At 40.4% G+C, this 24,114-nt stretch overlaps 1 protein-coding gene across 5 annotated transcripts in view; it reads right to left on the bottom strand.

Moving 5' to 3' along the window:
* SYNE2 (spectrin repeat containing nuclear envelope protein 2) overlaps nucleotides 1-24,114 on the bottom strand; it is a 179,606-nt gene that overhangs the window by 104,165 nt on the left and 51,327 nt on the right. For 4 of the 5 annotated variants that reach the window (XM_040067028.2, XM_040067029.2, XM_040067027.2 and 1 more), the window contains exons 25-47: nucleotides 23,473-23,591; nucleotides 22,803-22,926; nucleotides 21,803-21,963; nucleotides 21,245-21,395; nucleotides 19,488-20,077; nucleotides 18,666-18,845; nucleotides 17,571-17,721; nucleotides 15,802-15,960; nucleotides 14,939-15,100; nucleotides 12,541-12,642; nucleotides 11,059-11,259; nucleotides 9,937-10,102; nucleotides 9,077-9,189; nucleotides 8,114-8,316; nucleotides 7,636-7,755; nucleotides 7,237-7,525; nucleotides 6,736-6,905; nucleotides 5,128-5,437; nucleotides 4,341-4,505; nucleotides 3,134-3,490; nucleotides 2,503-2,637; nucleotides 1,361-1,522; nucleotides 190-336 (exon numbers count right to left, since the gene is read on the bottom strand). In XM_040067028.2, the coding sequence (XP_039922962.1) occupies nucleotides 190-336; nucleotides 1,361-1,522; nucleotides 2,503-2,637; nucleotides 3,134-3,490; nucleotides 4,341-4,505; nucleotides 5,128-5,437; nucleotides 6,736-6,905; nucleotides 7,237-7,525; nucleotides 7,636-7,755; nucleotides 8,114-8,316; nucleotides 9,077-9,189; nucleotides 9,937-10,102; nucleotides 11,059-11,259; nucleotides 12,541-12,642; nucleotides 14,939-15,100; nucleotides 15,802-15,960; nucleotides 17,571-17,721; nucleotides 18,666-18,845; nucleotides 19,488-20,077; nucleotides 21,245-21,395; nucleotides 21,803-21,963; nucleotides 22,803-22,926; nucleotides 23,473-23,591 (4,437 nt within the window). Of the gene's footprint in view, nucleotides 1-189; nucleotides 337-1,360; nucleotides 1,523-2,502; nucleotides 2,638-3,133; nucleotides 3,491-4,340; nucleotides 4,506-5,127; nucleotides 5,438-6,735; nucleotides 6,906-7,236; nucleotides 7,526-7,635; nucleotides 7,756-8,113; nucleotides 8,317-9,076; nucleotides 9,190-9,936; nucleotides 10,103-11,058; nucleotides 11,260-12,540; nucleotides 12,643-14,938; nucleotides 15,101-15,801; nucleotides 15,961-17,570; nucleotides 17,722-18,665; nucleotides 18,846-19,487; nucleotides 20,078-21,244; nucleotides 21,396-21,802; nucleotides 21,964-22,802; nucleotides 22,927-23,472; nucleotides 23,592-24,114 lie in introns of those variants that run through there. The other variant, XM_058420969.1, reaches the window with a different exon arrangement.

The following is a 24,114-nucleotide window of genomic DNA, read 5'->3' as shown; positions in this document are numbered from 1 at the left end:
TGATGTGGCAAGGACTTTGGATGAAGTTCAGTATTATCATGGACCTAAATAAGAACTATACACAATGGTCTTGATTTTGATGTAATTTGTCCTCTTTTAAAACAACTTCAGCTGAGTTTTGTTTCCCATGTGGAAAAAAAAAAAAGAAAAGCTAGCACATTTCACTTGAAATAACAGGCTGTGGGTTACCTCATGTGCGGGAACTGGGGGATTCAATCCCAGACCATCTTCCTTAGCTGCTGCAAATTCCAGAACTTGACCTTGCTGGCACAGCTTCTGTTGAACATGCCCCCCATCTTCTCTATATGACTGATTCCTGTCATCACTAGGTTCCTCCTTGTGGTGTAAGAAAAACAAAAGAAACCAGTAATCAAAAAGCTCTAATCAAACCTGCCGAGTAGTAATTACAGTGCTTGAGATGAGAAAGTTATGAAGCCCATAATTATAGGTAGATGAGGAAAACCATAATTACACCTCATAATTCACTATGAGCAAGGTTATAGCAGAGGAAACCAATTACAAGAAGCAGTGCTGTAATTTTGCTATAGATTTTTAGAATAAATTGTGAATGTTCTGACCTACGCTGTTCATATTTCATTACTCTAAGCAGGGACCTTGAATTCATTGTGTGCCCCTGGACACAGTCTTGAATCCATTTTTAAAGCTTTAGCTTTTTCCTGAGAATTTTTATTTGTGCTGTAGATAGTGTCTCGTCAGAGACTCAGGCAGGATAGTCCCGTGGGTAACCTGGAGATGTGCTGGATGTAGGTTTCAATATCTCAGAGTTTGCTAAAACTGAAATTCTGAGAAGAGTCTGGCTCTATAACACCTCCCCTCTTCAGGGAGGGGATGAGAGCAACAAGACCCCTTCAGCCTTTGCATCTCCAACAGGAACTTGGCCTCTTCCCACTCCTTATGGCTCCAGCTCCTAAACACTGCTCTGGGTGTCAAAATTCCCCGCACACCAGGATGCACCACACAGGGCACAGCATCTCAAATGCAGCTTCACACATGCAAAGCAAATATATAAATAAAAAATCTATATAAATGAAAGCAAGTCAAGCACAACAACAGTATTCAGGCAAAATGTTCAGATTTCACAATACATCCAGGTGACCTGGAATGCAATATCCCTTGGAATGACCACCAAAGGAAAAAAACCTCCCTCTATAGTGATTTTAAATGTACAGGAAAGAATTAAGCAAGTTACCACATACTAAGTATCACATCAGAAAAAGTAGCTCAGTGTAAACTTAGGCTTTTCTTACTCGTTTCTTAGTAGCATCATCCCCACTGCAACTAAACTGGATACATATACCCTCAAACTCGACCCCTCTGGTGTAATCTCATGTCCAGTTACCTGTGCTGGATGGGTTTTTTTCCTAGACTGATCACCTTCAATACCAACACCATCCTGATGTCTTCCCAGTTCTGCTTCACCCCCCAGAACTGCACTGTCCAGAACATCCTCTTGGATCCTGTCAGGTTTATCCACAGCTGGGTTCTCCTTATCAGTCTCTCCCTGATTTGAAAAACACAAAATATTCACAATCAGTAAAAGTCACAGCACAAAATTTGCTAAGAAACTTCCCACTCCACAATCTCTCTCCTCTATCTTCAGTTTAGCCTAATGGATGAAGGAAAAGGCTGAGGTAACCCAAACCCAGAGAGCTGGAAGCCCCTGCTTAGATCAGTTTGCCATACTGGGATCTTACCCACTCTGAAACAGTTTCAGGACAGGGCAAACAGGACTAAGTGCTCACATGATTTTTCATACAGTTATAGAAGTTTCTGATTAGACATATTTGGTAATTATTGATCTTGCACCTTCTCCAGAAATCCCAGTATGGACAGTTTCCACTGTGATATTTTGATGGTCATGTTTCCCAGGTACTCTTATTACTCCATGGTGAGGTCAGTGAGTACTCCAAATCATTCCCTCAGCCTTGCACACATTTATATTTACATTTACATTTTTACAAGTCATTTACAGCATCAATGTCCTAAGGTTCCCTAAAAATCAGCAATTCCAGGTTAATGACGTCCCATTACCTACAGTGATGAAACCTGTTGAATTTCCATCCCTGGAAGTGTTCCAGGCCAGGCTGGATGGGGCTTGGGGCAACCCGGTCCAGTGGAAGGTGTCCCTGCCCAAGGCAGGGGTTGGAACTAGATGAACTTTCACATCCTTTCCAACCCAAGCCATTTTGTGATGGATTTTATGAAATCACAGGTAGATGGTGGATTTTGGATCATGGACAAAGTGTGTCCAAGCCCTGAAGGTTTGCAGAGACCATCACTTTGATCTCTTGCACTCTTCACACGAGCAAGGCTGAGGGGATGATTTGGAGAAAGCAATTTATCATTCCTTTCATCAGCTAAGGAAAGCATGCCTCCACAAGACAAGAAAGTTTAAGGAATTACATATGGATTTCTAAAGAACACAGGCACACACACACACACACACACATTGACTTAAATTAAAACACATTTGTCAGGTACCTGAAGAGCCTGACCCAATCTGTCCTTGCTGTGATGGATGTCCTGTAATGGGCTGTCTGACAATACACTGCTTTCCTCCAAAACTGGAGCATTCTGCCTCTCCTTCTCAGACATATTTCCATTTACATCTTGACCCTATGAGAAACAACAGAAAAGAAAATCTGCTTGTGCTACCATAAACATCATATTTTAACATCAAATCTCTGAATGGTAAAATTTATTGCCTCTGAAAACAAACAGGACAAATACTGTGCTGTAGTTCTGAACAAGTCTCACTGGTTTAAGAGAAGCTCTCAAAACTCTTAGGCAAAGGTGCATCTGCAGTTTTCCCATCTCTACACCTTCTCCCCATGTCCTGACCAAGAATACCTGCTCTAATTAGTGGCAAGAGGGTTACATGCATTTAAATGGAATTGTATTTAAACGGAAAACTGCTGTTTTAAATACGTTATTGCCTTGTTACAGACTTGCTATAACAAGTTATGAGAGTTCCTTCTACTTCTTTGATTTATACACTTGTATTTACAGGAGGTTTAATTTCAGTGAAATTAAGGATGCGATGCACAGAAGACATTTGAGATGCCTCTTTAGCCAGCTTTCCGCTGCTGTTACTGTCAATAAATAAACTCACATCACTCATTTCCAAAGGCTCCTTCGGCTCCTCTGCTGTGGGGGTCTCCTCTGCAGAGATTCGAGTATCAGAAGTGATCTGTGTGTCTCTCTCCAGTGTTGTATCTGCCTTATCTTCCTTTTGTATTTCATTACCAAACTCATCTTTTAACTCAAGAGCTTCACTGAAAATGTTTTCCTTCTTTTGCTCGACATTTTCAAGTCTTTCTTCCAGACTTTTGTGTTCACTCTGAAGTGTTTCAATCTCATCCTTAATAAACTCCTGTTCTGGTGAAGAGGTGTTTTGTTTAACAGTCTCTGTTAAAACCAGACTTTTCTTCACAGTGTCTTCACATCGGCTAAGAGGTCCCTGTTGTTCCTTTGAACGCGAAGAAAACATTTCATTTGAGAAGTATCTTCACTCAATATACCTCATGTTAAGTTCTAAAGTCAACCTCTAAAATCATAAACACTTGTTTTGAACAACAAACTGTGTTGAAAGGTACACGTAGACCTATTTGCTGCAGAAAGTCAATTACTAAACCAATAATGTCATCATCCATTTTTATGCACAGAAAACACCTGAAGCTGAAAGCATTATGGTGATTAAACAATCTAATAACACACTGGGTGGTACATGATCATCCTTTCAAGTTCTGAACAGGTAATTCCCTCCTGGCCTCCTCTCCTACTCCTTTCTCCTTTTTAGAGGTATAGCAAGTTCTGAAGGACAGGGAATTGCAGAGATCCATATCTGAGCTACGATTTCAGCTTACAGCAGCTCTCTATGCTCACAGCTACAAGACTGATTTCCATTCTGCCAAAGAGCAAAATAATGTCTACTTATGCACAAAGGACACTTCTTAAAAATGAACTTGGCTCACTGACATTTTTTTAAAAATTCTTCACATTGGCTAAATTAAAGGCACTTACTAATGCCAAATTTAATCATCTCTTTCCTCATTATGCCCTGAGAAGAAAAAACCAAAAGTCCTAATCAATCAAACTGAAGAATCCTGTGTGCTTGAGCTAGGACAATTCCTCCTGAACTTTCAGTTCAGCCAATAGTAAAGGTCCCCCCAGTTCATTAAGAACCCTACAATTATCTCAATAAAGGAACATTACATACTTTTTATTTTAGAAAGGTTTCATAGCTTTTTGGTTTGACACCGTGAGCAGCTCTCTTTTACAAATATGAGGGTCTCCATGATGCAGAAACTGCAACATACCTGTGATTTCAACTGATTTTGCTCAGCTGATGGTTGTTCCACTGCTGGACCATCACACTCAACAAGCTTCTCAGAGACAGTTTCCAGCTCAGTGCTCAGGTCTGTTACCATATCCTGAACCTCGTGGTGCTCTTCAACAGGGCTTTCCAATGTCTGCATGATGGTCTAGAAACCAAGGAGTTTCTAGGATTAGTCCACCATTATCTCAAACAATCATCCACAGACTGTTACAGCTTTTCCAGGACCTCACCAGCACAACAAACTGGCTTGTTTCCCATAAAATATTTTAAATACAATTCATAATTTTTTTAGGACTAGCAGGAAGCAGAAGGGTTGGCATTTCATAGAAATGTACTTGTAAAAAGGCTGTTTTCTCTTAAAATGGATGAAACAGAATGCCACACCAGGGTACAAATGCAATTTGCACTACACTAGGTGAAACCAAAGGCAAGCAAGATGCTGGAAAAGAATCTTTCAGATGTTTTCTAAATTCATCCTTCCAAAAGGAAGAAAACCTACTGTGGCTTGAAAAATGTAAGAGCAAATGTTTCATATTATAGCAATCCAAATCTCTTTATACAGCACAAAATGTTCTTCACACTTACTTTGGTCTCATTAGTTTCAGTATTTAGCCCTCAGAGAGAGAGAGAGGGAGATACTCCCTGCCCTTTTTCAGAGAAACTTCTTCCACTCCCAGTTTTACCCATAACCTTCCCACCTGAATGACACCACAGCTGAACAGTGAGAACTGCAACCAACAGGAAAAGAAAAAGAGTGAGGTCCCAACCTGGAGCTGGCTGAGCAGATTTTCATGTTGGTGCTTTAATTCTGACCATTCTGCCTCTGTGAAGCAGGGATCGACAGCGTGGCCCTGTAGATGCTCTTTCTGGCTTTTCAATTTGCTAAATTGGGAAGTCAAAGCTTCTGTTTTCTGCAGGAGGTCAGCATAGTTTGCCAGCTGAGCTTGCTTCTCCTCCAAACCAGCCTGAAGGGCAAAAATCTCCTGTTGCTGTTTCTCCAGTTCCATTAGAGCCTGTTTCAGATCTTCCTTGCTTTGCTCATATTGCTCCCTGTTGCACGGAATTTGCTCTTGAGGGCTAAGAAAAAAAATGCTGTGTTTAATAGTGTTAAAAAAACAAATGTATTGATTACCTAGAAAATGTCAAAGTGTGAACAAGTCAACCATTAGAAAGAACTTGAGTGTACTGAACACTTTTTTTCTCCAGATTTTAAATTACTGATCAGACTGGAATTTTCAGGGCAATGAAAAACACTGAAGTTATTGCAGTTGAACTTGACTTAAATGCAGGACGAATAACTAACCCTCTTAAGCCTTAATCTCTAAACCTACAGTTTCTAGCATTTGAGATGTGATGCCCAAGCTCTGTATTCTTCTGCTTTTCACTGCAGCAGAAATTGTGTTCAAAAAAATTACAATATGGTTATGAGTCTGCTTTTCTTGACTTCCCATGACAGCCTCCTGAAAGGGAATGCTCTGCAGAAGACACACATCACATTTAGTTGGGTGGGGGAGTGTTCTAGAGATACAGACAACAAACCCAGCAACTATAGTATGGGGTATGTTAGTACAATCCAGTGATTACTCTCCTGACCTTTACATTGGATTTCTCTGAGTGTGCTTTGTAAGCAGGTGAACAGGTTGTATTTGTCCACAGGAAGTATGCAATGAGACAGAAGTAACATTTGTATGTTCACATTTAGTGATGGAGCTCAGATATCTTCCAGATGGAACTTAAATGCCAACATTCGAAAATATGATCCCACACAAACAAATCCAAGTAAATAGTCTGGATAGAAATCTGTAAAGTACAGCAGGATAATTGAGGACAAAAGCAAAGCTTCACTGTTTTGGGTTCTGCCCCTCAAGACTCATTATTTTTTGGCAAATAAACAAAGCACAGCCTCACACACGTGAAGTGCTCTTGCATCAAGCTCCCTGTTCCAGCTTCTCACTGCTGTTGTTCCTGTGGTTCATCTGCTGTTCACAAGCCTGATCCTGCAAGGTCCTGAGCATCTCTTCAGACATGCAGAGCACCTCCTCTTCTGTTTTTAACAGTGTGAAGAGGATGCTCTGCATTCTGCTCTGCTGGATCCAACACAGCCAACGCTCCATCCTCCTGAGCACCTCTTGTGCTGTTTTTACTAAGAGCTCAATAATAACAGGAGAAATAATAACTGGCTATTCAGGGCCACACCAGAAAGTATCTCTGGCTATTCCCCACCTGACCATTCAGGCCAAACTGTGACCTGCCCCTCCACAACTCTGCAGAAGTACAACTGTTTCCCAAAGAACAGAACATGAATGGAATGGATGCAGGAGGAGAAAAAAGTCAGTATAGCAGTAAATTATCTCCAGTGCCTCTTGGCACATTACCTGGTACATTCAGTGGCCAGCTGACAGATGTTTTCCCACTTTTTCTGGAGTTCAGAAATACTCTGCTGAACCTCTGGGTTCTTATTTTTCTCATCTCTCAATATATTTTCTCCTAGAGCCATCATGCTCTGTATTTTGGCCTCACCTTCATCTCTGAGACTTGTGATTTCCTGTATTAAACAAGAAGCAGAAGCAGTGCATATACAATTATTTTTGGTTAGAAAATTTTTTTCCATACTTTTCACACTATTCAAAACAACAGAAGTCTTCTTCTAATATATTACATAGCTGACACATGAACAGATAGATCATCTAATTTTCAAAGTTCGGGACAATTAAGCTGATTTATTAATTATTCTCTACAATGAAGACCCATATTGTGGTGACAAATAAAAAAATGCTCAAATGACAAAACTACAGGCCACGAGCAGTGGTAGTATCTAACTCATCAAGCATTAGCTTGGGGTGGAAGGTGAAAAAGGAATGTATTTAACACAATACCTTTATCTGATTAATCCTTTCATCTGATGGCAACTCACTTCCTTGGGAACTCATTTTATTAAGAGCCTCCTCAAGCTTTTTGATCCAGCCAGAAACATCCTGGGCAAGGTCTTCAAAATCTTGTCCTTCCACTGGAAGTCTCTCAGTGTTCCCTGCCATTTCACTGACCCGTGTTATCAGTGCGTGGTACCTGCTAATAAGATTATTGGCTTCTGAAAGGGTTTCATATTCTGTCAGCCCACCCTCCCTCAAGGAATTTGATAGCTGAGACAGGGAGTCAAACGGTTTCCTGAAAAATAAATTTTAAAAAAAGAAATAATCAACATCTATTTGTTGCAACAACATGGACCAATCTTGTTTAGAAGACTGTTCTTAGAAAGAGACCCAAAACCCCAATACCTCTGCATTAATAGTGTTTTATAGACATTTTCAAGTTCTGTATCATCTTTATTGATTTCTTTTACTTTTTCTTCCTGAGCAGAGAGCCATTCTTCCAAGGCCATGCTGCTTTCTTCAAGGCTAAGGGAGGAATAAATAGAGACTCAGGTCAAAATAAGAAGCATCACATGGCTAAAACTTGTAGCAGCAGTGTTTTGCTGAAAAAATAGCATAAGTATAGCATCCGATAAAGCAAAATCTTAAACGTAAGCCTAATTTTAACCGTCTCTGTTCATGTCACTGAAATTGTCCATGGTTTCCATACAGGTCTGCCACGAAATTGAAAAAACAACCCACAAGGAACAATCAACACAGCATTTGATTAAAACACCATCTTTTGTGAAAGGAAGGGTTGCTTGCCATTCCCTACGGCTGTTTAATAATGAATCACTTGATACCATTTGTGATTTAAATGTCAGACACAAGATTAATTCCCTACCTGCTGAGCTGCTGGAGAGAGGCACCAAGCTCCTTCTCCCGTTTCTGACATTTGGAGATCAACCTTTGCAGTTCTGCCTCTTGATCTCTCACACGACTGTGGAGGTGGTGAATGCTTGCTTTGGGCAAGTAAGGCTTCACTTTATTCAATAAAGCTTTAACCTCTTGGATGTCTCTATCTCTGCCTTCAGATGTTAGGAAGTGCTGAAAAAGAACACAAACACAAGATGCATTTGTCAAATTTGCTGAAGTGTAGCAGATAGTTACATTACAAGAGCTTTTCAGCTCCTGTTATCTCCACCAGTATTTTTTTCCAGCAATTTCAGTTCCTGAAAAGGAATTTATGTCAATTCATGGTTTGCTGACTACTGCACACGTAAATGGAAAAATTTGCTGTTTGTAAAATAAGGAGAAAGTGGAATTGATGACCCGTTTTCTCTTCTCTACAGTACTGGTATACACAGAAACAGGCAAGCAGCACCCAAATCTAGCACTGACATCACTCTATCTCCTTCTGCTGCTTAAACTGTGATTGCTTCTTGCAGATGTTGTAGCTTTTCCGTCTGTTTTCTGCTCATTCTGTCTGATTTAGAGAGAAAATCTTGCTACAACAAATTAAATGCAAATTTTTTCACATGAGTCCATTGGGGTCAGAATTTCATTCTATTCTCTATATATTTGACTTTCTACAGCCTTGCACACTGAAGTACTTGGTCAAGGTCCACTGCTTTTCTTTAACTACTGTCCTGTCTCTCAATTGCCCAAGTTGTCTGACTTAATTCAATTCAGTTTTATTTTCACTGTCATTTTTTTCCTAATGCTTTAAGTTATACAAGATATTCTTTCAGCCTTCAGTTAAAAAACCACTGCAGTTGAATTCAGTCCCAAGGACAGTCTCGTGGGTAAAAAGAGCAACACTTCAAGAACAATCAGCTTTAGAAATCACAGTATTTTAATACTTTACCTTTAGCCTCTGTAGTCTTTCTTCCAGTATGGGTTTTGTTTCTGAGGGCTCAAAGCAGTCCTTCAGAGACAGCTGAGTGCTGCTGAACCAGTCATTAAAATTCTTGCACTGACCTGAAAAAAAAGGGTACATTCCAATTTTTTTTCATTAATTGTATTCTGTAAAAGAAAATCCTGTTGAACATGAAGATTTCAGACAATTTACAATTACAATTATCAGTGCTACTGTCAAAGGTTGCTTTTTACTAGAGAAAATGTGACTGAAAACGCTGTAGCACTAATTCTTTTTAGCTATCATTAGCTAACAATCAACACACCTGCTCCCCAGGAACAGACAGTCTGTTATACACAGCAGCCTTGGTAAACAAGACCTGGAATAGCCTAGTGGAAACTTTTCTCATTTTCACACAGATTAATACTATTTAAAAAACATTTGAAGACACGAGACTATCTTTGGGCCGAATTTTCCACCTGCATAATCCTGCGTCTGCTTAAAGCAAAGAACAATAGCACTATTTATCCTTGTAACTAGTTTTAAATAAAAAATAACTGGAAAAAATTAAAACATTGGAGATTTCTGTATTTTTAAATTAAATACTCTGATATCTGTTCCTGAATTATGCTTTACACTTCTTTTATCTAATTTTTTAAACGCAAAAATAAGAAACCAAATACTTTGATTCAGACTGAGTGGTTTGCTGAGATCAAAATCTGTTGTTCTGCAAATCTTTATTTTGTTCACAACCCTGAGGCAGTTTGGGATATCAGAGCAGTTTCAGACACCTAACCAATTAATTGCATAACCTTTGTGGTGGTCAATGCAAACCTATAAAGGTAAATAATTTAAATGTGTTCACTTACGATTCAAAACACCCATAAAGTGATCTTGAAGCACATGTTTCTTATTATTAAATAAATCAGTGACACATTTAAGCTGTTTATTTAATTCATCCACATCAGGACAATCTGTCTCTTCCCGGAGTAATGCCACAAGGTGTTCTTGTTGCAGAATTTTCTGGTGTATCTCCTAAAGTCAGAAAAAAAAAATGAAACCAAAACAAAACAGTAGTTTTAAAAAGTTAAGTTTTGAAGGCCAAGCAGAATTTCACTCGACAGAGCGCCTTTAGTACAAACTATAGATTTGCAAAAGGGTTCAGCCCTGCCTGTGTGTCAAAGTAATTTCTTTAATTATGTTGGCATTAACAAGGCCATCAGTAGGTAGGTGCAAGCACAAAGCTCTCCTTGAGCAGTGTGCATACACCTGTGTGCACACATAACCCCAGATAACAGATATGTGAATAGTGCCATTGTATATTCCAGAGCATATAATACTTACAAACTGTAATGCCTCAGCTGCCATAGGCATTATTCCACCCCCTAAATTCCTTATTCTGTGTGTCAAGACCCCATGGGCTGAAAGGTAGCTTAGTGGGAGCTAGAGAATTAATTAAAAACTCTTATCTTTCTTCCAGTGGCTGTGATTTCACTGCCCCAAACAGTAGAGGTCTGACACCCACAATGCAAATAACCCACTCACTGCTCCACAGGAGGTTTAAATCTTGCCAGCCTAAGCCTCCAAGCTCGAGTTTCAGCAAATATTTAGCTGAAATTGTCTACTGGGAGCTCCCCTTGCAGTCAGGCTCAGGTGGCACAAAGACATCCTCTGTATATCACCCAATCTTGGAAAACAGACAAAACCCAAACACACACTACTGCTTGAATGTATCCTGGGTGGCAATATTGCTGCTGTGCCTAGGATTAACCATTCCCAACAGCTGCAAGGGTTAAATATATCTGATAATTCCAGAAAAAAGAGGCTTTTCTTCCATGTTTCTGGCAGCTTAAGGAAATATTCACGCCAGGCTCTTCACTTGAATTATTCCAGCAGTCTACAATTTACACAGGATGAACACTTGTGAACACTTGACCAAGAGAGAAATTATGAACAAACGTATAAAATACACGCAATCTGTGGCATGCTACCTCTAGTTTAGTAAAGATCTCTAAGGTGTCTGAAGGAGATAAGGCTTTGAGAAGCGATTCAGTCATTCCAATCTGTGTCTTGGCCAGATCAAGGTCTCCTTTCAGCTCTGCTGTATTCATGGTGAGTTCACCGGTCCCTCGCTTGGCTGACAAGAGCTCTTTTATTAGCTCCATTTTTTGCACAACAGATGATCTGATGACCTTAAAATTGGAAATAAACATGCATCAATTACACTGGATTGATTTCCCAAAACATTACAAAAATCTACGACAGACACAAAAAGAAATTAAGTGATCTGAAGTCCAGATGTTTCAATTAACAGTTTGTTCCGATTTCCCTCAGTTTGTTGGTTTTTGTTTTGTTTCCCTCCAACTCCAGAAATTGAAAAACATTATAAAGTTCTGCTTTTCTGAGGATGAGTGATCTCAGTTCATCTTTATTAGCATTTTTACCAGTGCTGTTTTATTTTATTTGCCAATCTCTGCAGTGCCAGCTCTGAGCTGGATAAAGGCCTCACAGGAGCCTCGGCTGCCATGAAAAAGAGGGTGGCAGCTCTCTCTGTAACACACCTCACTGCAACCATTCCACTGGGGGAAATTCCCCACAACGACCCAAAAAAAGACCAGCAGAGAGGCTGGGAGCTCTGGCACGAGACTATTCACACTAAGGAGCAACAGGTCCTGAACCTCATCCTTGACTTGCCCGAGGCAGCAGCTGGGTGGGATCACACGGTGGAACAGCAGCCCAGGGACTCAGGGTGCTCTCCAGGAGCACGGCACGCACAGCACAAGGTTGTTGAGATCTCCCCTAAGCTCCTTAGATCACTTTACCCAGTGAAACTCCTCCGAGCTCACTGCCTGCTGAGGATAAACACAGAAATAGCTGAACAGGGTCAAGCTCAAGGTGCACCTGACAGACACTGTGAGAGGGTGATTACAGAACTGCCACGGGAGCAAAGGAAGCTAACAAGGCCCTAAACAAGAATTTATTCTTTGCTGTGTGAAGCTAACACAGAAAGAGGAAGATTTCCTTGTGATACCCCAAAGGAAAACACCACAGCAAACACCACCCTGTGCAAGAAACTCCATGTCCAAGCAAAGGTAGACTTCAAAATTGACAGTCAGAAAAGCTGAGTTCCTGGGATCCCCAAAAAGGGGTGATGAGATCCACTGTGCCCTGTTGCTGACCAACAGCTAAACACCAGACATCACTGATATCTGCCTCTCTGGGCAGGCCCAAGGGCCTAAAAAGGCACAGAAGCGAGAAAGACCTTTGTGTTTAAAATGGCTGGTTTGGTACTAACAACCTCTAACAGCCTGAGAGATACAACAAATGAAATACCACTGCCCACTGGCAACAAAATGCCTCCAACTCTCCTTGAGTAGATAGATGTAAGTAAAACCAGTAACTGCTTGTGGCAAAGGCAGTGCTAGAAGCAGGGCTGTAGGAAAGGAGTACTGGTCTATCAGCTGTAAAAGTACCTGTAGCTCCAGTGGAGCTTCATTACTATTCAGAAGCTCTTCTATCTCAGCCACCGTGCTGTCGAATTTTTGGAGTTTCTGCTCTTGGACTCGTAAGCATGCCTAAAGGTGGAAAAAACACATTGGTAACTGTGCTTCCCTCCAAATTAAATCTCTATGTTTCTGTTAGAAAATTATATTAAAACATTCTGATTATGCATTTTGGCACATAGAGGTGTCACGATTTTTTCATTTCCTGATATTCATTTTAGCAATCAAGCATTTTTTGTATTCGAGTCAAACACTCTGTTTCTCAGGCAAAGCAGCTGATAATGCAAATCTAGCATCTATTTAAGAACCTTAATTATTTTGCTTCAAGTGAATTTGCAGGAAAATAATTCTAACTTTGCAGTTACGTCTTGCTGCTTCTACTAAAAGGGATATTCTCAGATGTCACAGGTTTTAAGTCAAGAATTGGCACGTGGTGGCACGTGCTTTGGTATGGAAGTGATAAAATACAACACACACTGTAAGCACTTGTTAAATGTAAATCCTTTGCATATGAAAAGACTTCCACTCATTTGAATGCATTTTGAAACAAGTCAGTAACGTGAAGGTAAAATGCCAGCTTCAACTTCTAATAATGACATTGTCTCATATTCCCAAATCGATATTCCAAGCTCCCTGGGACAAAGCCTTTCCTTTGTAGTCTCTGTAAAAGCAATCATCAAAACCCATTCATGTGTTGCAGCCCTTAAAAGAGTTTGCATTTGCATACAGGCTACAGGGGAAAGCAGAACTTCTCTCACATTATTTACACTGAAATTATCCTTAAATACACAGCCCAATAACTCACTGCTCTGTTCTTTTTGTCAGGCTCCCTGAAAACACATGCACCAGCGCTCTGCTGGGCGCTCACAAAGGACCCTGGGTCTCAACCCTGGGTAATGGGATACACATTGCAACAGTTGGGGGTCTTTTTGGAATTAACGTAAATACAGAGATGTTTCAGGATGAACAACAAAAGAGCAATAATAAAGTGATACATGAACCTGATGCCCTCTGCACTTGGAATTGTTTTACAAAAATTCAAACGCATTGGGTTCAGTTTTCTCTCCTTCTATTCCACTTTATAATAGCTTCTCATGGTAACATGGTTTCTGTGTCTCTTGCCTTTTTCTCCCTCCTCTTTTCAGACTCATCTCTCACAAGGAAGCAGCAGAATAACCTTAGTGTAGCCACCTCCAGCACAGCCCTTCCTAAGGAGGAGCAGGGGCACGGTCACATCACGCCAGACTCGAGCAGTTTCCAGGTAACAAAATGGCCCTAAAGATGCATTTTCCAGCTGGTGAATTTTTATTGGAGACTCCAGGGACCTAAACTACTCCAGGAAAATTCTAGTAGAGACAACAATGATGTGACAAAATATCCACTGCTGCACAGTGGATATGCCACTGTTTCCTGTGAAGATCCACACACAAAGAGCACCTTGGTTTTCTTACTGCTCTGCAAATTAAAATAAACGAGCAGTGCGAACAGTAGGAGGAAAGCTGCAAACAACCATAATAAAAACCAGGCCATTTGTAGCTTGTAAACACTGAGGAAAGACTGCACCTGCAAATTTTCAAACAAGAGGATATGTGATGTATTTATCACTCTCAAGCAAAAAATTATTTTTGCTTAGTAGACACTGGTTACGATCACAACAAAGCAGCACAGCTGGCCCACTGTGACCTTAAAGCTAGAAATTAAAATATTCACCCCCGTACATGAAGCTTTCAATGGCACAGAGCTGGTGCATGTGTTTTCACACCCAGCTGCATCCTGATACAGAGAATTAATGTTATAATCTGTACCAAAGGGGCACGGGCAGCCCAGGCTCAGCCCCTGCCCATATGCAGCCCCTGGAGATGCTCAGCAGCCACTCTCTGTTGAGGCTGCAAAAAGTTACAGTGAGGAACACACCAGGATAGGGGGAAAATAAACCACCTCTGACACCCCTCCTTGAGCTGTGCCTTGCCCAGCTGTCCCAGAGGCTCCAGCATCTTCACTGACAGGCCACTTCTACCTGGAAAATTAATCATTAGCCTATACACACTCTTTTCTTTCTTCTCTGTGCACTACTGTACTCCAGGATACAGCTTTACAGGCATCTCTTTGCTCCATGTTAGCACAGCACAACACAGCATTTGCAGTGTTGCATTGACTGAAAACCATTTCCTACACATCCACACTATCTGTGCATTAGTTTCCAAGATCAGTATCCCCAAATAAAGTCAACATCCTTAGTGAAACCACCCATGCAGATACAACTGCAAATATTACGACTTCCTCTGCCGGTATTTCTGTGCAATGTGCATGTTAATAGCTCATATCACTATAGTATAAAGGAAAGGTAAAAAAATTCCATTTAAATTACCTGCAGCTGAGTGAGGTCCTCCTCAGTCAGGCAATGGTCTTCTGCATTCTTGAGCTCTGCGCTTGCCCAAGCATCAATTGTGCCAGATAAGTTCAGGAGTTTGTCCCACAAAGCCTGAGCTCTTCCCAAATTATCACAGTAGTTTTCAGTCTTTTCATTGATCTACCATTAGATTGATAGACAGAAAACACACACAGGTTTCAAAAAATGTTTAGTTGTATTCTAAAAGCAAAAGCAGCATGGTGAAATTGGAGCGAAATGAGACCACCCATGAAAACAAGAGCAGCAAAGGGGGAAAAAAAAAATCTCATGTCTTCACAGTAAACTGGTCATGGAGAAGATACTTAAATCCCTTCCACACATGTCACCAAACATACCAATCACAACAGCAGCCTGCCAGTTTTAAGGCAGGTTTAGGAAGGAGCCTTGCTCATTAATGTTTATCTGCTCCCAGTAAATACCATTTAATCTCAGTATTGATGCACTGCTTAGATCGACAGTGGCGAACGTTTCTCACCAAAAGCACCAGCATTGTAATTTTCCAGATTGTCTCCAAAGTCTAAATCCATGGAAGTTGTTATGGAAGCTTACAGATTCATGCAGAAAGCACAAATATTGCCTTTCTGCATTTTCTAGAAATATTTACTGCCAAGGAGTACTGACAATATAAACTACCTGAGAGATCAGAAACAGTACATCCATAGATAACTCTGCAAGCTTTACTCTGGTAAACACTTGGATTTATCTCTTAAGTATCTCTGCCATATTGCACTTAATTTATTCGAAATATTACACCCGTGTCAGAATCAATTACTATAATGCATAACAGATAAGACCACCCTGACAATTTACTTTTTACATACATCCAGCCATCTGTCCACAATAACGTTAGCCTCATTCTCGAACGGAGGCTCCTCAAAGCTCCTCATTTTATTCAGCTGGAATTGCAGGTTTTTGCAGATCTGATTTATTTTGTCTACATCTTCAGAGTGATCATTAAATTCCTCTTTTGCCTCTTCAATCTGTGGAAAAGACCAAATGGATATTTGTGAGCATATTTGCTTATGATTGTTTATTCAGCATCATATTTTTTAACTGACTTGCTGGTTTGGTTTTTTTGGGGGGGGGTTGTTTTGTTTTGGTTTTGTTTGTTTGTTTTTTGCTTAGAGAAACAACAGCATTACATAAAATAACGTTTTATACAATATGATGAGACTAGGAATGCATCCTGTGTGTTCTATCCCTGCCATGCTGACAGGAATATTTCCCTGCTAGAAATCCGTATCATTCTGTTACTGGCTGCAGAACAGCTGAGTGGGAATATGGATAATTTATTTCTAAGAGAGCCAAAACCACAGTTTGCTTTTAAACTCCTAAGTGTCAGATCCAAGGGGACTGTACATCCACACACAGAACCTTGATTACAGAGAGAAACAATCCACAGTGTGATAATCATCTGAGATATTATTACAACTCTACAATAAAACTGCATTTGATGCTCAGGTTTTGAACCATTTATTAAAAAAAACTTGGATCCTACTTAAACACAGACACTGTCAAATATGTCACTGCCAGAAACGGAAACGTCTCTTTCTCCTACTTTCTATTTAAACACCAAGCTGCTTCTTTGTGTTTAATTGGAACGGCAGTGTTTACAAACAACATGGAAGCTTCCTGGAAAAAAGAAACACTGACCTCTAGTGTTTCTAGGCACTTTGATGTTAACATCTCCCTCCTTATTTCCCACAGACATCCTGGGAAATTGCATCTTCCCACACTAATCCTGCTGGGCATTGAGCTTGGGGCAGAGATGGCAGAGCAGCTCTCACAAAGCAGAACAAAGCAGAGCACCTTCCCTGCTATTATTTAGTATAATTCTATATAACAAATCATCACCAAGAAGACACCCTGCCTCAGCTAAAGGGGGCTGGCACAAGCAGACACCATCCCACTGCCTGAGGAAAACACCACTTACACTCCTTAAATTTAACCAGCCCAGGCACTGCCTGAGAGCAAACACTCCTGGATGCCTCATCAGAAAGCCTAAAAACAGGATCTGAAAAACCAGTTACATAACTCAGGACATGTGAAACCTGTGCAGTAAAATGGTCATGATGGACATGCTGCTGTTCACTAATCTGTTAACCATGGACAACTATACTCAGTAGCTGTATTCATTCAGCCAAGAAGCTGGCTGTCACATTTCTGACTGAAAAGGTGGAACACTTCAACCTAAACGAAGGTGTCCAGCAGTACCTGCTCATTCAGTATGAGTAGCTCATCAAGTAACGTAAGAGCTACTGCAAATGTTTAACCGCTGCCACGGACAGCTTGGAGCAAAAGGACAGGACTTAACCTCATCTTCATACCAGATCCTAGTTCTTCCATGGGGTTTGGTTTTGGTTTTTTAATCCTTCTCCATTAACAAGACTTTGATTCACTGTGAAAAAACAGACTTAAATCTACTTGAAACAAAAATATGGAGTCTCTAAATGTATTTTGGAAGCCAAAGTGAAATTAAGGCCTTAATATCTTCAATGCCTTGAAGGCTGAGGGTTACATGGGCAACCCTGCATCTGAATGCTCCCACAAAAGGCTTTTCTTTCCTTTCCACTAAGTTCTTGTTACTCACCTTTGCTATTAGTCTGTTCAAATTCTCCTTCCCCATGTAAGAAGTTTGCTGGGAAAGCACAATCTCCTGTTTCTGGATGATGCTGGTCAGACTCGTTTTGCAGCTCTGATACTGCTTCAGGAGCTCCAGAACCCTTGCACACTGTTCCTGGCTATTAAAAAGAGATGTATTATTTATGGCCTAAGCATAAACCTGCAGCCTCAACCTCCTGTCTGCTTCTTTCTCCTATATTCACACGTGGGAAGTTTGACAAGTATGCTGGTGAGAGTAAAGGAGTGATGAACTGTTCCAGTCTTAAATCCTGCAATAATGTGTGATACCTGTGTGGTATCCAGACAGTTTTTGGAACCAGAAATGCCCTTCACCATCATATGTCTCTGAACCACATTTAACTGTGATGAGCAGTTGTGTTTATATGATCCTCTTCACCAGAAAGGTGAGCTCAGTCACCAGTAAACTGAAATATCACGTGCAGCAGATCTCACAGCAGCTTGGATGGTGGACATCAGCCCATCCTTCAGTGGGGTATGAGAACAGGTCACTCTCACCTGCGCAAGCCATGAGAATCAACCAGAACTGTGCCAGTCCATGCAAAGCCTCTGGGCATCTTCAAAAACCTTATCTGAGGCACAGATGCCCTGAGCAGTCACTCACAGCCTTTCCCAGTCCCACCCTCAGAGAGTTATAAAACCAAGCTCCCTTTATTTTGCTGCATAAGAGACTGTTTTCCCAGCTGTCCTTTTCTATTTGTTTCAGTTTGTCTTTTCTTTTTCAGTGTGCTGGCAGGAAATTCACAGCAAATACAGAAGATGCTGCATTCCCAGCAGCGGCCAGGTTTTTCTTCTGGATGCCAATTAAGTCCAACACATTGCTGCATATCTGCTAAATGATGGGACTGTAATGCCTTAAGAATATGCAAAATTGGCTGCAAATTTCCATGTGCAATTCCTGGTTTAATGACAGTTTATGTCACCACAACGCTAACATCTGCCACTGTACCCTTAAGGTATGGCGCAGGGCTTTTTTCCTGTTGGATTTCACAGGCAAACTTCTTGCCTGAACAACACTACTTTAAAATGCAATTTTCCTCCTTACCATTCAGCAAGCAAGAGCTTTGTATCCTCCCATAACCTCTCTGTAACTCTGCACTGCTCATTTGCTTCCTCTGCTTTCTCCTCATCGATCTGTGGGAGCTTATTAGCAATTTCTTGCATAGGTTTTATTTCAGCAGCAGCACGATCCAATTCCTTTTCCAATTCTGTTAATGATTTTATCCTTTATTAGAAAAAAAAATGAAATACAGCCTTGAATTAAAGTAAGCCTTTGATTTGGTTCACAATGTAATTATTAAGTTGCCCAGAAATTCATCCTGAGCACCACATACTGTATTAAATGACATCATAAAAAGTATAATTTGATCTTCTATTCATGTAAGCTGACACAGGCCCTCAAATGAGTTATGTTGATTGTGAGAAAATAATCCAAATTCTGAAGGGCAGTTGGGTCTGTATGAACACAGTGAAATTAATTTGTATTCAAAGGCAAGTGCAGTCTGTCCATCTTACACAGCAGTTTCAGATCAGGTGCATCAGTGCACAGCAAGGTGATCCATCTCCCTGTTTTATTACTGAAAATCAAGATCACAATAATCACAATCTCCATTTTTTCTTCCTCAATGATGTTTAACACACACACACACACACACACACACACACACACATATATATATATATATGAGTTTGAAAGAAAAAGAAAAATGGAGAAGGATTCCTTTTTTAGGCTGTGATGGAACAAATAACACAAACTCACTGTCAATGTTCCACAGATACTTCCAAGTTTCAGTGCTCTCCTGCAGCGGGGACCCAAGCTGACTCCACTGAAATTATGAAATTAAAAGAGCTTTAAAAAATAATTCACCTTTTTTGAATAGCTGGAACTGTTGGATCCTTCAAGCCTATTTTGTCAATTCTGTCACGTAGATCCTGAATGTTTTTCAGGAGCTCACTGTTTTTTCTGGAAAAAGTCTTGTACAAGTCTTTTTCTTCTGTAAGCACCTGCTCACTCGAGGGATCATAAATCGCCTTTAGCTCTTTAGATAAAGTCCAAACAAGTTTTCTACAGCAAGTCTTTCTCCCACATTCAGCATCTTCCAAACAGATATTAACAGTCTTCAGGCGTTCATCCAAACATTTAGCCTCTTCTGCCATATGAGCAACTTCTTGCTCAGCCTCTCTCAAAGCTTTTCCCTGGATTTCAGGTTGATCTGGGAGACATTTGATGGAAGACTGGATCTTCCTCAGAGAGGCCATAAAAGTTTCCAGATCTTTAACGACTGTCTCACGGATCTGCATTTTAGGTCTCCTTTCTTCAAGCTGGTTTTGACAGTAAACCATAATTTTGCTTATAGCTTGCACGTCTATTGGATTTAATTCGTCCCTTGCAGGACTGTGTAGGTGTTCCAGTTGTTTGCACTCTTCAATCTGACTTAATATGGATCTCTGCAGTGCCTGAAATTTAGGGAATGAGCAAAAGTGTTAGCAAGTGCAAGAAAACATATATCCTGCATTCAAGCTGAACCTATGACTGAAACCCAAATTATAATAGAAGTAAAAAAGTAAGCTAAAGAGGGTGTTTAAGATAGAAAACCTATTCTGGATGTCAGTGGAGGGAAAAAGAACAAAATAATCAAATAAAATGGTATTCCACACACAGGGAATTTTATCAGCACTACAGAAAGTTCAAGACTCTTTCCAGCAATCAGACAAGAAGGAGAGAAAGATGATGATAGGCCTGGGACTGAAAGCAGCAGGCTCTCACAGCAGGACACCAGTCAGAGCACAGGCAGGCACAGGGAAATTTATTACTCTGCCATCTTTTCAGTTCTTTATGCTATACTTTTGGAGCAGACTTCCATGCATACAAAAATCTCCTGGTGCTGCCTGCAGGCTCTCTGGTTACAGCCCTCAAAGAGCAGCGTGTCTGGGTTGTGAAAGACCAGCTGTGCAGAGAGCTGGGCAAAAATTCTGGGTCCTTGCAGCCAAAAACTGGTCAGACAGAGCACACATGCCCTCTGCCCTACAGCTTGAGAGACCTAAACCCTGCTTCACTGGAGAGCCAAGGGCAGACAAATGCAAACTTTCAGTTCTGTGGAGCTGTCAGTGTGCTCAGCCCAGAGGGCAAGCCAAGAATCAAACAGAATTCACCCTGCTCAGTGGACCAGGGCCTGGCATCAGATATTGAAAGCAGGTGAACAATTACTGCACCCACACTGAGCTTCCAAACCCATCCTGAGATGCGCCCAGATACTGCAGCAGATGTGACACAGGGGAGCTTGGCTGAACTCATAAAATACCAGCACATCACGTGCACAGCTCCACAAAGTGATATAAGGCCAGGTGGGAACACCTCAAATCTGCTTCAAAAGAAGGTCCTAACCTACAATGAAAAGTTCACAACAATGGCTTTTACAGCAGAACCTACTGAAGACCCCTTGCTGGCTCTATGGGACCAGTGATGCTTAAAACACAGGGACTGAAATGCTGTTACAGATTTTAGAAGGTTTGGCAAGTCTAGTCAACTAGTCAACCTCCTGAGTGAAAAACCCATGAAGTTCTCTACTTCCTAGGTATTAAAACCTATCCCTGCTAGGGTGTGGTCTCTGCTTCTTCCCTTACCATCAGTTCAGCACAAGCAAGGTCAGGGTTCATCAGATCAAGCTGGTGGATGTACTTTCTCTTCAGCCAGTCATCTAATCTTTGACATAGAACAATGGTTGCATTTTCTACTGGAAAAACGATTTCTGCAGCAGTCCTTATAGAGTTCATCCTGCAAGAAAAGTAGCACAACATGAACTGGGAAAGCAAGCAAGAAAAGACACCCAATATTTTTAAGCACAAAAAGCCACAAAAATAATGTAACTGTCTAACAGATCTAATCCTCCCCCTCCTGAGGTCAGATGAGTTTTTCTCTGATTAATGAGAAAAGCAATGTGAATCACTGAGAATTTAACCAAAAGATGAAAGGAAATGACAGCAATAAATGGGAATATTGCACAGTTATGTACTATCTTCCATGTGTATATGAACAAAGAAAAATTAAGACCAGCTTAATTTTTTGCAATGAAGAAAAGGTTAAAACTGTGCAGCTATTTTCTGCAACACACACTATTCCCGTCATAACACACACAATTTGTTACAATTCCTTAGCTAATACCATAAAGTGTTATTTTATACCTGGTACTTATAATATCCTGAAGTTCTTTCCATTCACCTCTTAGCTTGTTTCTTGCCTCAGAGAGAGCAGCCTGCTGCACTTCAGTCACAAGATTTTCTAAGGAAGATGAGATGTTTTCCAATTGTGTCCAAGCAGAACTGATTTCATTGTCTATTAACCCCTAGAAGACAAGCAGTTCTAATGCATTAATATGATCTTGTATTTCTCAGTGGACAGTTCATAAAACTACAATCATAAGAGTCTCTACAAAAACAGTGAAAACATCATCTGAAATTTAAGAGTATCTATTGTCTTATTTCCCCTTCAAGACCCAATTTTTAGGTGCATGCAAACTTCCAGCAACTTTTAATGGTGACAATTTCCACATCAGGTATATGCCTTCACTGCATTTTATAAAAGGTTCAATAAGTAATGGGCCAGGCATTCTTACTACAAGCATGAGAATATCTCCACCTAGCTATGTTCAGAAGAAAAACAAATGCACAACTGAACCAAGTTCTGAGATTCTTGATAAGGCTTTGCAGTCTTTCCAAGAAAGGCCGTGAAAAATTGCAGTAATAAACTTTTCAACATCAACTCTGCCATTTGTTGATGCCTTAAGGATCTCACGAACTTAAACAAGTTATGTGTCCTGGAACAGTTCCCTTCTGCACAAAGACCACTTGGTGATTCAACTCTGATGACTCCTGCAGCCCTGGCCATCTCTGCTGACAAAAAAAAAAGCTCCTTCCTGCATTTTTTTTCCCATTACACCTATTTGAGCCTGCAGGTAACAAACCCAGAGCCACCAATTTCTTCTTTCAGCAACACCTGCAAAACTCCACTGCTAGGCAGCAATGCAGTTCTGCTGAATCCTAAATCCTTGATTTCTCTTCTTCTAATACATCTGGTTGCAAGGATGCTACTTTTCCCTTGGCAATATATGAAACAGAGAAGTGAGTGCTCTACATGAGAAAATAATTTAAGCACCAGGTATATTTTTAAAAGATGAATACTTGCCTCTAGTTCAACCACCTTATTCAGAAGGCATGAAGTGCCTTTTAATTCATCATTAATGCCAGATGCTACTTTATCTCTGCCGAGTCGTAGAAGTTCCTCCAGGTTACTTCTTTGTGTGTTAAAGCTAAGGAAAGATGCAAACACTCTCAGAGAGAATATTACTTTGAATTAAATGGAACATCTCAGGGTATGGGACTCACTGACCAGTAGAGTATCATAAAAAAATAAGCACAACCTATTGCAAAGACATATTTTATTTAAGTCCAAAATGAATTAATAATGCATAAATGAGCAACACATTGAAGAGATTGCTCATATGGCTAATTTTCCAGTCTAAATGCCAGCCTGCATTCTCTAAATTCAGTTTTATGAATGTAAAAATGTCAGTTCTCTAAAGCACTTGACACATTTCTTTATTTTGCAATGTTTGAAGTTATTAGTAAGGCAGCCTAGCCCAAAAAAAGAAGTAAAGCATTCATAGCTAAAAGTGTTCCTGCTAGGAAATCCTAATGTTTGAAGCATTTACTTACTGTAGTGCTTCCTTATCAATTACAAATCAGTATTCAGTAAACTAGTAGAAAAAAAGAACAGGGTTCTGGCAAAGCAAAAGTGCACCTTATAATCAATTAATTTGTGAGTTAATTTGTCTAGCATAGCATCATAAAATTACCTCTCTAACAAAGTTGTTATGGCCAAATCACCATCTTCCTCAAACTTGTCAGCACAGCTTTCTCCATTGTGATGTTTCACATCTGGCTCCAAAACTGTATCTGCAGCAGGTCTTGAGGTCTGAGTAAAAACAAAAAGGGTGACAGTCACCTCCACATCATTCTGTGTGACACACAGCAAAGCCTAACAGATATCTGGGAGCCCCTGAAAGAAGGAATTGCTTGATGTGTCCCAAAGGAAATGAGAGATGCCATTCATGAATAGAAGGTGTGTTCAAACTCAATCATGACCCCAAAGAGCAAATTTTGGAATACTTGCAGCCAGCTCAATCATTCTCTTCACAGAAACAGATAAATGCCACCAACTCTTCATTAGTCTTGCTCTCTCTGTCCTCTGAAAATTGTTCATATTACTGGGACACTATGGGGGATTTTCACTTGAACACAGCTTCCCACATGATCCTTGCATCTGAAAATGACTTTTTTGCAAAATATAATTCCAAGCTGGAGGCTCACATCTTCTCAGGACACCCAGTGCTGCTGCTTGAATGTTAATTTTTAATATTTACTTAGTCTACATTCACAAGAACAATGGGGTTTTGATTTCTGACCAGAGGCCCAAGGTCTTACCACAATAAAAACAG

This window comes from Hirundo rustica, chromosome 6 (genome assembly GCF_015227805.2).
Source record: "Hirundo rustica isolate bHirRus1 chromosome 6, bHirRus1.pri.v3, whole genome shotgun sequence".
NCBI classification, from domain to species: Eukaryota; Metazoa; Chordata; class Aves; order Passeriformes; family Hirundinidae; genus Hirundo; species Hirundo rustica.
This window is presented reverse-complemented; position numbering and strand designations above follow the sequence as displayed.